The 14,644-nt window shown below is 42.4% G+C and overlaps 1 protein-coding gene across 3 annotated transcripts in view; it reads right to left on the bottom strand.

The window, feature by feature from the left end:
- The window catches only part of OLA1 (Obg like ATPase 1), a 282,107-nt gene that overhangs the window by 114,183 nt on the left and 153,280 nt on the right, over positions 1 to 14,644 (bottom strand). For all 3 annotated transcript variants that reach the window (XM_089690486.1, XM_089690485.1, XM_089690484.1), the window contains exon 5: positions 10,724 to 10,899. In XM_089690486.1, coding sequence (XP_089546612.1) covers positions 10,724 to 10,899 — 176 coding nt within the window. The remainder of the gene's footprint in view (positions 1 to 10,723; positions 10,900 to 14,644) is intronic.

The raw sequence follows: 14,644 nt of genomic DNA, 5'->3' as shown, positions 1-14,644 counted from the left end.
GTGGGCACAGAGAGAACAATTTACTTCGTTGTGCCCTTGCAGAAAGTGTGCAAAAAAATTGTCGTCTCTGCACCATGATGCTATCAAGCCCTGAAGGTGCTTACAAAACCCGACTTTAGGCACGTTTTAATGCGTAGGCTTTTTGAGCATAGACGTCCAGGGAGGAAAAAAATGGCCTGTGTGCAGGAGGCCTAAATGTGAACGATAGACAGGCAATCTCAGTAATACCTATGTGCTGATATGAAGCGCGATATAAATTTGTAAGCTTTATGTGATTAGATCAATATTTTTCATATATTTATATTACTGTAGTCTTATTATATATATATTGTTCTTTTAGAGATGGATTGTTCTTTGCAGAGATGGATTATTCTTTTAAAAATTAATATTTCTGATTCATGGCCCAGTTCTAAAGCAGTGGAACTGTGGAACGAGTTGACTAAAATGAGTGCTATTTTATATGAGTAATCTATGTAAAGAAGCCTTTAATACACTGATATACATTTTTACAGATGTGTAATCTCTGATATGAAGGAGATTTTTTATGATGTATGCGTAAAAAAAAAAAAGTTTGGTGTTCATGGTAGCCTTTTTTGTTCTCCTGGAAGCACACTTAAAGTCCCTCTATTGCAATGTAGGACTGTGTAGTTGTCTGTTACATGGGATTGTATGCTCAGGAAAAGATATTTATGGATCTTTCATATATACTGTATGTTTAACAGAGATTTAACTATTAGTTAAGTTTAGTTTGATATACTTAAAATAAATATTTGTATGTACCTGGCACATTTGGACAATTTATTTATTTGAGGCACTTGTACAGAGCCGACAATTTACGCAGTTCTTTACAAATATAGTGGGTATAGAAAAGAATGACCCCCTTTAAAATAATTGAAATGAAGACATACTGGCGTCCTGATCACCGTCATACCCCATACCAGCATCCTGATCACCGTCATACCCCATACCAGCATCCTGATCACCGCCATACCCCGTACCAGCATCCTGATCACCTCCATACCCCATACCAGCGTCCTGATCACCGCCATACCCCGTACCAGCGTCCTGATCAGCTCCATACCCCATACCAGCGTCCTCATCACCGCCATACCCCATACCAGCGTCCTGATCACCGCCATACCCCATACCAGCGTCCTGATCGCTGCCATACCAGCGTTCTGATCACCGCCATACCCCATACCAGCGTCCTGATCGCCGCCATACCCCATACCAGCGTCCTGATCGCCGCCATACCCCATACCAGCGTCCTGATCGCCACCATACCCCATACCAGCGTCCTGCTCGCCGCCATACCCCATACCAGCATCCTGATCACCGCCATACTGCATACCAGCATCCTGATCACCACCATACCAGCGTCCTGATCGCCCCTACAACAGCGTCCTGGCTATTGCCATACGAGCATCCTGATCACCGCCATACCGCATGCACACAAAACACCACCATACACCATACCAATGTCCCGATCACCGCCATACCCCAAACCAACATTCTGATCCCCGCCATATGCCATACAAGCACCCTGATCACCTCCATACACCATACCGGTGCCCTGATCAGCCCCATACCGGCTTCCTGATCACCGCCAAACCCCATATCGGCGTCCTGATCACCGCCATACCCCGTACCAGCGTCCTGATCACCGCCATACCCCGTACCAGCGTCCTGATCACCTCCATACCCCATACCAGCGTCCTGATCACCCCCATACCCCGTACCAGCGTCCTGATCGCCTCCATTTCCCATACTAGCGTCCTGATCGCCGCCATACCACCGTCCTGATCGCTACCATACCCCATACCAGTGTCCTGATCACCGCCATACCCCATACCAGCGTCCTGATCACCCCTACAACAGTGTCCTGGCTATTGCCATACGAGCATCCTGATCACCGCCATACCGCATGCTAATGTCCTGATCATCACCATACCCCATACTAGCGTCCTGATCACTGCCATATGCCGTACCAGCATCTGGCATTTTAGGATCTCAACTGATCAATTTTCAAATATATATCCCATAGTTGGTAGACTATAGCTTTCACACAGACTAAATAATATAAACTGTTTTGGGTTATTTTTACCCCAAGAATATAGAAAATACATTTTGAATTTAAATTATGAAGAAAAATTATCTATTTGCAAAGTTTTATAACAAAAACTAAGCAAAAAAAATATTTTTTTTTAAAATTCTGTATTTTTTCATTTATATAGCAAAAAATAACAAAACCCAGTGGTGATCAAACACCATCAAAAGAAAGCTCTGTCTCAAAAAAAGGATAAAAATATAATATGTGTAGTGTTGCATGACTGAGTTTTTGTCACTCAAAATGTGATAGTGCTGAGAGCTGAAAATTGACCTGGACTTGAAGGAGGGGAAAGTGTCTGGACTTGGAGTGGTTAACGGGGGTCACCCTTTCCCTGGCCCCACTGAAACCTCTTAACCGGGGGCTGCGACACGAGCCTCCAATCCAAAATAGGGCCGCAACATGTACCTTCAGGGTGCTTACTGAGATACCTTTATCCACCCCTGCTTGGTGAAAGTCTAGGATCACCGAAACTGTGAGAAGGGAAACCCCTTTTTTCAGACACCAACTAGAAAACACTCTTCACACCTTGGCGTATATTTTTATAGTGACTGAAGAGAAGAGTGTCTATCACTTTCTCAGAACACCTCCCTTTTCTAAGGATCTCCCTTTCAAGAGCCAAGCCGTAAACCGAAATAACCCCAAATTGGGATACAGAGTTGGCCCCTGTAAGAGGAGAAGATCTGTCCTGACTGGGAGATGCTGCGGGGTAGCCACGGCCCACCTCTTCAAGGTGGCGAACCAGGCTCTTCTTGGCCTTATCTTATTCATGTGCTAACAACATCCAGACATTCGGATCCCTGCTCCCGAGTCAGGGAAAAATACCATCTCACCTTCCTGTTTTTCCTGCAAACAAAAAGGTCCATCTGTGGGCTGCCAAAAACCTGACTTATCTGAAAAAAGACCTCTGGATTGAGTTCCCACTCTCCTTGGTGAACTGTTAGTTGAGAAATTCTGATTTTGTGCTGACCGACCCCTTTATGTGCACCACCAACACCAAAACAACTCTGCACTGTACCCATCCTAGAGTCTCCTGAGCTAGGTCCAGGAGATTCTGGGATCTGGTGCCCCCTGATGATTCAGGTAAGCCACTGTCGACATATTGTCTGACAGAATTTGGATGACTTTTCCTCCAATCCTGTCTGCAAAGGCCTTCACAAGGCCTGACCCACTACCAACAGCTCTCTGCAGTTGGAGGAGACCCCCCTTAGGCGTGGCTCCCATGGGCCTTGAGCTTGTTGGTCCTCTAGATGAGCCCCACTTGCTTGCGTCCGTGGTTACCCAAACTGGGTACCACTGCACCTATGGTCTCCCTTCCCCCAGATTCTGGGGTCTGAGCCACCATCCCAGCGAGGTCTTTACACTCTTCGGGAGGGAAACCCTCTCATCCAGCGTCTCTACTTTCCTGTTCCAGGAGGATAGAAGGAAGAATTGAAGCGCTCTGGAATGTAACTGTGCCCACTCCACAGTCGGAATACAGGCTGTCATGAGACCTAGAACTCGCATGATGTGCCTCCGGGAGCAATCTGAAACCGCTAACAATGCGGAGACCATCCTCACTACCTTTTCGCTCTTTTCTTGGTGGTAAACAGAGTTTCTGGACTCTGGAGTCCACTACATAACCTAGGCACACCTTGGTTTGAGAGGGAGTCAATGAGGACTTCTCCCAATTGACAATCCACCCCAAAGATTCCAAGGTGAGGATCACCTTTTCCAGGTTTCTCAGGACTTGGTGCCGTGAGACTCTGTAGATCATCAGATTGTCTAGGTAAGGGATGACGGAAATTTTCTGAATGTGTAAATAGGCTACTACCTCAGCCAAGACCTTGGTAAATATTCTCGGACTGGCCACTAGCCCAAAAAGGAGGGCTCGGAACTGCCAGTGACTGACCCTGTTCCATAAAGATGGCAAAGTGCAAGGCAGCCTGGTATTCCGGGGCGATAGGGACGTGAAAAGTAGGCATCCATGAGATCCACAGTGGCCATAAAGACCCCTTTGAGCAGATGTTTCCGTACACTGTATACTTTCCATATGGACCTTCTTGTACCGCAGGAAGCCGTTCAACCTTCTTAGGTTTATGATCAAGTGGAATTTCCCTGAAGGCTTCTTGACCACGAAGATGTGGGAATAAAATCTCTGAAAAAGCTGGTCCATTGACACGGGAACAATTACCTCCTGATCCGCTAAATCCCTGATCCCTCCCAAGAAACACATTGCCTTCGTCCTGTTTCTGGGGGGATAAGTCAACACAAAGGCATGAGGGGGAACAGAATTCCAACTGATATCCCCACCTATCAACTGCAGGATGTATGGGCTCTCTGTAATCTTCCCGATAGTCCTACTGAGAGCAGAGCTTTGTCTGCAGCCTCGCTCCCACTTCCAGTCCAGGGCTCTCCTACCTCCATCTGGCAGAACCAGTAGCGGACTCCACCACGGCTTCCCCGCTCACCCTACAGGGGCGCACCACACGATTCAACATACCAGCCAACAGTCCCCATACCTGCGAGGAGCCCCCCTGCGGCCCGGTCCTCTACTGGACATGCCTCCCCACTGCCCTGGAAGAGGGAGGAAGGGCACCCATCCCTGGAATGCCAGGTACACCTCCCCTGTGCCTGGGAAGCTCCGATCAACTGGGACCCCTGGAGTGGGTGAGTTACAGCCTGCCCTCCCCCGTTCAGCTGTTTACCTCCCAGGGGGGAGGAGTGGAGGGAAGGGCGGGGAATTTAAACTCTGTCAATTTTTGATTGTGTTTCCTGTTAGGTGGAACTAGTGATCTCTCAGGTGTGCCGTCCTGGAAGATGACTAGAGAAAATGTAATTATTTTGCCTCAACACCAAATGATATGGTTAGCGGAAATCCAATACAGCTCACCATCCAAATAACACCATCCTACAGTAAAGCATGGATGTGGTAATATCCTGTTATGGGGGTGTTTCTCTGCAGCATGGACTAGAGCCCTTGTCAGGATAGAAGGAAAAATGTAAGGGGAAAATACCATCAAATTAATGAGGAAAATCTGCTGCCCTCTGCCAGAAAGTTGTCAATGGGAAGAAGGTTTACCTTCCAACATGACAATGACCCAGTGGGGTTTATTTACTTAACCTGGAGAGTGCAAAATCATGCTCACTTCTGCATAGAAACCAATCAGTTTCTAACCTCAGCTTGTTCAATTAAGGTTTGGCAATAAAACCTGGAAGCTGACTGGTTTCTATGCAGAAATGAGCCCGATTCTGCACTCTCCAGCTTTAGTAAATAAACCCCAGTGGCTGAAGGAGAAAAATGTGAATGTTCTTGCATGGCCGAGTCAGAATCCAGACTTAAACCCCATTGAAAATCTGTGGAATGACTTGAAGACTGCAGTCCACAATCGGTCAGCATCAAATTTAACTGAACTTGTGCAGTTCTGCAAAGAAACGTGGGCAAATATCGTCTAAATCTAGATGTGTAACGTTAGTAGAGACATATCCCAACAGACGAAAGACTGTAATTAAAGTAAAAGGTGGTTCAACAAAATATTGACACTGTTTTTTAACACTGTTTTCTGACACGGTTTTATAGCTTTCATTAGGATGTTATATGTTGCACTGAGTAAATACAGCTGGATAAACCAAAAACTGTGTGTATTTATATCAGGCTGCAAAGCAACAAAATGTGATTATTTTAAAAGGGGGTGATTCTTTTATATACCCACTGTATATTGTACATTCACATCAGTCGCCGCCGTCAAGAAGCTAACGATCTAAAGTCCCTAACTCACATTCATACATACACATACTAAGGCAATATAGACAGGAGGCAATTAACCTACCAGCATGTCTTTGGAATGTGGGAGGAAACCCGAGTACCTAGAGGAATATCATTCAGGCCCAGGGAGAATATGCACACTCCAGACAGGTAGTGTCATGGTTGGGATTCAAACAGACAACTGTAGTACTGCCGGGTAAAAGCGCTAAACACGGATTCTTTTTTTTCTCTCTGTAGTGTTATATTACCATTTTAATGGAACGTTTATTTTATTTAATGTTAAAAAGGGACAGAATATAACAAAGTTGCACATTTACCAGTCTTCCTTCAAAAATAAATAAAAACCACCCGGGAGAACATTCTGTAATAAAACACATTAAAACCTATTAAATGTGTATATTGCTATAAATATTCACCTAGTTGACACTGAATAATGAGGCATCAACAGAATAACCTTAAATAGTGATCTGAACATTACATTGAGAGCGGACTTGTGGGAGCTCTTTCATTAGCTCATCATGGTGACCTGCAGGTGGAAGTGGAGAAAGCATCTTATCTCTAATGACTTTAAGTACAAGTGGCCTTTGACCACTGATCATGTTAACACACACAAAGAATAATGAACTTCTTGTGCATTTCAGGTCTTAACAGATTACAGAATTCTCTAAAGAGTGTGAGCTTATACATATATATTCAGTGTGTCCTTTCTGCACTGCCAACTTGGACATCAGTCCAGTACTGAAGTTAGCAAAGGTGAAGTTAAAGAGTAACTCCACTTTTGTTGAGAAAAAAAAACATTCCTGTCTGCCTAATCTATGTATACGTCTCATATTGTGGATATTAACTTCTCTTTATTTTAATGGTTTTTACTCATTCCCATTTCATATAGCGCTGCATATTTTATTGATATATGTATATTGCAAGAATTTAAGCAAACTTTGCTGCAGATTCCTACATTTTGTTATTCTGCAGAAAGAGCTGTTAGTTTGTCTGTGTCCATGTGCAGAGTGGAATCTGTATGGGAGTGGTGTTATAATTCTCAATCAGCTGCTGCACCTGCAGGGCTCTAATAAGGAAATTGGCAGGGACTGCATCACTTTAGATGTCATTTCCCTTTGGGAGCATCTCACCAAAATGACATTTTTGTTGCAGAGTAAAATCTGACTTGTATCTTAGTGCAGACTTTTGGGAAAATCAATAAGTCAGTCATACAAGCAGGAAATGTCATTTTCAGGAGGCGTTCTGTACACAATCTGTATACAGAATGCCTCTAGGTAGCCATAATGCATTGTATGGAATCTTACAGTGCTGTAGATTGAAAAAGGTAATTTTTAATCACATTTAATTACACTATGACTTGAGTTGTAATTGTATACGTTATATTTTTTTTCATTTGCTAATCTTCTTTTCTCACAAAGGTGGAGTTACCCTTTACAGCAGGTGACCCCTGAAGGAATGGAATGGGTTGATAAAAGTTTTAAGAAAATATGGCCATCCATAATACCAGAGAAAAAGATATGCTCTAAATGGTGCAATGACATCACTGGGGTGGTTGCATGCACAAATGTCATCAGGATTCATACTAAAGCAATATGTAATTTAGAAAAGAGATAAATTCAGCTTGGGGCTGATTCTTGAGGCCTTGTCCAACACAGTCATACAAGATAGGCATACAATCTACCCTTGTAGGTCTATGGCCTGCAATGGTCTACAATCTCACTGAAACTTGGTTCAAACTGACACACTGTATTTTGATTACCTTCATCTTTCTTTTGTTTAAATGAAAAATAAAATGAAATAAAATGAGCGCCAGCTAAACACGTACCATTCGCATTTTTAGAAGCCTCTTTTATGCCAGCTCCTTGTGGTCAGCTCATCTGTCATTGTACCAATAAGTTCTTTGTTGTGTTCAGTTGTGGTCTTTGTCTCTCTACATATATTTTCATAAGATAGGAAATGCCAAATCAGCGGACAGCCGCACAAAGCTGACCCACAAAGTTGACATGTCCTAGGGAAACTGAAACACAACATTTTTAAAGCCTGCTGATTTATTTAGACCAGTGCCTTGAAGCAGTCCCACTGAGAAATATGTGCAAATTTTTTGATAGGGTTTGATCATCTAAAACTGCATAATAATAAAATTTTGAGAACTGTAAATGTATTAAAATGAATATAAAAGACGTGCGTTTGCTATGGTTTCAATTTTCAAAATACCCCCACGTTTTTGGTGCCTTCATACTGTAGATCAACAGGCAGCTGGACAGACAGACGTATCAAACAGCTGAAGAAATGCTTGCAAAGGATCACTTTAAAGCCATTGTCATTGAACAGAAAAGACATGTCACAAGTTCCTCCGACACAGCTGTGGAAACTGCAGCTGGTGAAACATTAATATGTAGTATAGCTAATACATTATTCAAAAATGTAGAATTTAAAATGTGTAAAATGCTTACAAACATTTTCAGCCATATTTCACAAGGAACATAGGAAATTTGCTGGTGTACCTACAGACTACCGTGCTTTCCACCCAGTGCCTAGACAAGGTCCTCTCCGACATCAAAATGAAGATGCTGAAGTGTGCCCACTCACATTGCAGATGGAGCTTACCTGTTTGCACGCTTACCTGTTTGTATGTTGGACTGGTAGAAAGGGCAAAAATAACAGCTCTAAGAAAAGTGGAGTCAACTGCAAATTGAGCTACCGGCAATATTGTTGAGGTCCTTCCCAAATTTGGCGAAACTTTTCCCCATCAACAGGTTGCTATCAGCTGGCTTGGTGTCACAGGAGAATACCAGTAAATATTCTCCTGTGACCCAAAAGAGAACAGCAGCCAAAAAATGTTAGGTCGTACTTTTTTTTATAGCTTACATATGAACTGAAAAGAAGAAAAAAAAAAGCTAAAGAAAGAAGGGGATGATGGGGTTGCTGTAAGCATTTAGAGTTAACCAAGGACCCATTCACACTTGCGCATCCTATGCCTCTTGCAAACAGACATCTAAAAATGCCATGTCTTTAGGCATTCAGGCTTTTTAATTGATCTAAATTCAGCATATTGTTTTTAAAGAGCCTGTACATGCAGGAACGTGAACTTGCGCTGTATATGGATCAGAAAAAAAAATGTGTGCTTACACAAATTTGCAAAAAAATACAAATATGTGTGTCTCAGCTCCATGACTTCTGCTCCCCCCACCCCCGCTCTATACCACATACATGCAGGGAGAAATACTTAAAGCCTGTTGGACACAAAGAGCTTGCCCCCCCCCCCCCGACTGCATGCCTGATGTGGCAGCGTGGGAAGCGGTGGAGCCTGTTGCCGGGGCAATCTGATACTAAGCACCAGATTTCCCGATGTCCCCGACTCAGGTATAACTACCTGGGCTGGATAAAAACAGCACACCATCTCTCCTAACAGTCCCCCTGGATGCTCTGTGAGAACCCAGACTGAGGTTGGGCCTCCAGAAGCTTCCTCTATTTCCCCCTGGTGGATCATTTACCCTTGCTGAGCCCATTGCTACTCTGTGCACTGTTCATCCGTATTGTCTCCACTGCTACTCCATGAAGTGCTTATCTGTATTGTGCCCACTGCTAACCCGTGGACTGATTATCTATGCTGTGGTCCAATTGCACCCCTCCTGTACCCCCATGTCTCCCAATAAACAGCCGCACATTGGGTTCTGTGTGATCTGCCTGCATGTGCTCTCTGTGCTTCTGGTTTGTCACAATGCGCATTTACCATACAATCCATCCTCACATTTTTGTGCAGGAACTTACTGCCAGGAATCTGATGTTCATACATCCATATCATGTGCAAGTACCCTTAGGCCTTGTTCACACAATATGTGCAGAAAAACTGGTGAAAAACACAGTGAATTTAATATAAGGTGCAGATTCCTGCACAAAAAGAAAATCAGTGCGGGATACTAGTGTTGTGGTGTGAATGAGGGCTTAGGAATGGTGCATTAAAAGAAAGTCCTGCATGCCGCATCTTTGATGAGCTTTCATCGAAATGCTTGTTCTATAGAGTTCAACGGTGGTATGCCTAAGTTGCATGTAACATGCAATGCACAAAAAACACACTGCATGGATGTGAACCAGTCCTAAGGTTTAAAAGGGTTAACCCAAAACACTACATTTTGGGGGAAAAGGTGCAATGCCCACCCCAACTGTGCTCAGTCCTACCATAGTTCCCACAGCTGGTGAATATCCTATCTCTGGGTTAGCCCTGCCCTACAGTTTTTGCCACTTTTGACAACTGCCTATGACAGCTCCAGGTGTTAACATTGGAATATCAGGGCTGGAAGATCACAGCTGTGGGTGCATCTGAGATTTTAAGAATACTTCTCATTCATTGCAAGCACTGTCCCTGGTGCTGATTAAAAATAAAGAAAAAAAATATATATACATATATATATTTATTTACACTTCTATATACTGTATTTCACTAAACTTCAGCTTTATGTTTTTTTCTATACTCAAAACCTTTTTTTATTTTTGTTTGAGTGGGAGAGCATAAGAACACGTCAGGTTTTACTGCAGTTGGGGGCTCCAACAGATTCCTTCACTTCCCGTTTGTCAGGGAAGCTGTCCCCAGGACAGAAAGCAAGGAGAAATAATTTTAGGAAAGGCAATGTTACACCTATTGACAGATTTTCATTGTTGATATTTCACTTTTGGAGATTTTCTCTTACTTTCTGCTGGGAAAAAGTATGTCCCAAAAATACAGGGGAACTCAATCCAATGGAGCCCTGGATAGCAGTAAAACCAGGCAGGGGTTCTAAGCTTTCAACATTCTATCCAAAACTAAAAAAGTTTTGGGTAAAGATACACTTTAAGTGAATGTGTGCAGTACATGCAGAATGTCATATACTTACATATTCTGGTTTTAACTTTTTGTCTCCTCCTCTTACAGCTACTTTTTCAAGTTTGTCTATGGCAGCAAAGATCATTTCTTCGTCTTTCAGACGCAATTCCTCATGTATGATCTCAATGTCACGCACTGGATTGACACTCCCTTCAACATGGATGATGTCATCGTCATCAAAGGCACCTAAAAATGCACAGTTTTGGTGTTTAAGGAAACACGCTGAACCCAAGATTCTCAGTTATACCATACAAAATACTTAAGCTACCATCTTAATTGTGCCATGGAAAGCACTGCCACATGAAACAATTTTTTTAGACCTTTGTATACGGTTGAAATGTATGCATTTTCAAACCTTTTTGGACCCTGCATTCACTGTAACTGGTTTCCCACAGTACACAGAACATGGAAGTATAATTTTTTAAGTAAATATAAACTGCTAAATACCTTTTCTTATCAGCAGTTAGAACAGTCTTGTGACTTCTATCAGTGTCCAGCAGAGCACATTTAAAGCATGTAGAAGGAGTTTTCATTCTGCTGTAGGATAATGCAGAACCACTGACCTCTGTCTGGACAGCATAGATTGGCCCTGTGCTGATCACATGCACTCTCCCAAGGAAAAAAAACCTCTCTAGCAATACACACCAAACTGGGCATGTACAGAGTGACTCCACACATTATGTCTTATCAGGAGATAAGAGGGGGACACTGGAAGAAGGTGACGATCAGAGAAATCAAGATCAAACAGCCTTTTTAAACAATGCAGAGGATTAACCCCTTAGGTTCCACAGTGAGTATAACAAGCATACTTTACTGCATATACAGGCTGATTTTACTTTTGGGGGTTTAGTAACACTTTAAGTTTACAATATTGTCTGTATCTGCTAGTTAGGATTACATTTTTTTTTGTTTCTTGAGTCCACTGTCACCGAGACTAAAAGTGATATTAAATTCAAAGGTTTTTTTTTTAATTATTAAAAAACAAGATATACTTACTTGCTCTGTGCAATGATATTGTACAGAAAGGTCCTTTGTCTATTCTGGTGGTCCCCCGCCGGCGCTCTTGTAGGCACACTCCTGCAGTGGGCTGTGTGCATCAACAGACAAACATTGCAGCTCAGCAATGCCCCTGTTCTATCCTATGGCTCCTGCTGCTATTTTTTTTTACCCTAATGCAAGGAATGCATTATGGTGAAACACACTTAAATTTATAGAAACACGTGAAGGTTATTGGAAATCAACATTTTACAATTGTCACCAATTGAAGTTACATTTTTCCATAAGGACACCTGTTTTGTGACAACTGTCTAAAGCTGGTCATAGTGATTCCTCCAGACACACAAATGAGGTGGGTGGAAGAATTTCTACCCCCCCCCTCCCCCACATGCTAGAACATAGTATTCCGACCTGCCTCTCCTAGATCACACTGATTAGTGGCTGCACTGATCGAGCAAAGTTTTCCAGGATGTCCCTTCAACAGAGGTCAATCAAATGATCAACGTCTGTTGAGTAAGGACAGCTGGAATAGCAAGAAGAGAAGTAGAAAACCAAGAGCACTAAAAAGAGGGGACACAACATGCAATGGAAAGGTGAGTGAATAAACTTTAAGACATCGGTTTAAATCAGCTATATAAATATATACAGCCCAATATGCCTTTCTATATTGTGGTACTGGGGTAAATGCTATAAAAATGTTTGGAAACCTAACAGAATATTGATATTTTATTCACAAACCAACCAGTCTTCCTAAAATGGAATTTAACCAAAAAAAAAAAAAAAAAAAGGACAGACTATAACATTTTCTAGGAGACTCCACATTCGGTTTCAGAATGGTCAGCTGTTTGAACACAGACTAGCCTATAGTGCTGGATAAAACAAGTAACAGCACAAGGCCAGCTGCAGAAAAAGGTGTCAAGCGTCAACTACATGATTTTAAGCTCAAAAAAGAAACAAAAGATTTGCCGATACCCAGATGTATAGCATCCTGTCATTAAACAGTAAAATGACAAGTACCAAATAAATACAATTCCAAATTACCCTCTCCCCCCACACCCCCTCTCCTGGTGACTAAAGTTAAGAGAAATGATATGATCATTTCAGCAGGCTTGAGTTTCCATGGAAAACTGGGACTGGCCTGAAATCATCTGGCAGACCTCTTCCCCAGCTTCATTCTACTTTATCACTATGGTTCTGACCGTGATTAGATAATGAACCACTCAGACACACAATTTACACAGCGGCTAATTTCATCGTCCTGATTTGAGGGTATGGTTTTGAGGGGGCCATCAGAGGAGCTGGGGAAGGTACATTTGTCATCCGTGAGTGACAAGCACTCACAATGTGAACAAAATGGTGCTGGCCCTTGTTAGGAGCACACGCTATTAACACACATTTAAAGTGCAGCAGAAGCCATAATTTGAAATTGCCAACTGGAAACACGAGGGTAGAGCAGGCAGATATTACTGAAGTATGTGTGCTGACTTTCACGCTCTTGTCATGACATGATGGGGCAACATGCTAACAAGGCTTTATGCAAATAACAGTGTCAAGGAAAAAAGTAATTATAACAGGGAAATAAGAGAATGCATTACCTCCATAAAAAACAAGGCTTACATACAAATAGGTTGAAAAATTAATGGCAATCATCTTTTTACCACAAAAACATATACACGTGCAGGCCTTGAATGGAAACAGCCTTCAAAGAGTAATGATGTGCAGACACAACATAAAATCTCACAAGGCAAGCAGTCTAGGAAGCATTGCAAAGCATTCCAAAAACACAGAAGTGTGGCTCTGGAAGAAGTAGAAAGGAAAATGTGGGCACAAACCCTTCAGGGAAGAATAAAGGCAATCACGACTGGCTTTGTAACAGATCCAATCTCCATTTTACTTCAGCAGGAATGATCTATTTATACATATTCACAGATAAGAACTGTTGCTCAATCTGGTCATTGGCCTAAAGGCACCATAGTCAACATCAAGATGATTTCCACACCAACTAGATATCTGCCTTTTTCTAGTTCACTATAGTCAAATAGCTGTAGTTAGCACGGCAAATACATACTTACATAGTTGGAAAGACTGTCACTTTGCCCATTCAGAGCACATGAATAGCTAATTCGAACTGGTTATACTCACCTTTGCTGCACTGCCCACTGCTCCATTCTTTTATTAGAGTTAGAAGTCAAACCTTGTGTAAGCACCTCTCCTCAATTCAGGTTTCCTTTAATAAGTGGCTTCAGATGAGAAGATTACACAGAGTAGGCTTGTTTTAAATCTATGTCAATGATCAGCACATGCAAAAGATGCCACTAACTTTCCCAGCCAGTATTTATTTATTCAGTAATAAATACTGGCAGTAATTCAGTAACTGGGAGAATAGAAAATGTGTTGGCCTAAGGGCCTTCATAACCATGTACAAGCAGCTCTCGACACCTACTGTATTTCTGCTGCTGAAGATTTGGGTTATACCCACTGGACTCAACATTTTCCTAGGAGCTTTGAACTGCATCTTGTTCACTGACAGCAACACAGTGCAAGGGAAGGAATAGATCTCCAGCATACCAAGACACTGGAGAAATCACTGTTAGGGCTAGTTCAACGTGTGTTGCTCATGAAGAATAAAGCAATGTTCATTATTTTTTTTATTTTACAAAGATTTTTAACACAAAATTAGCAAAAGGAAACTAGATCCGAGGCAGATATATGGGAACATTTCCATCAAATAAAGGGAATGGTACATACACTACTGTAGTCAACTGCACAAAATCACAAACAAGCCCTGGGATAGGCATCACAGAGGGCAGGCAAGTAAACATGGGTAGTTGACGGAAATGGTCTCAACTAAGTGAAAAGAGGGTAGGTAGTTACAGCCCAAGAGAGATCCTTGAGTCAGAGGAGAGAAGAGAAAGAACTGAAATCCTCCGCCTGA

Source organism: Staurois parvus, unplaced genomic scaffold, assembly GCF_062004578.1.
Source record: "Staurois parvus isolate SC_StPar_1 unplaced genomic scaffold, SC_StPar_1.0 ptg000530l, whole genome shotgun sequence".
NCBI lineage: Eukaryota > Metazoa > Chordata > Amphibia > Anura > Ranidae > Staurois > Staurois parvus.
This window is presented reverse-complemented; position numbering and strand designations above follow the sequence as displayed.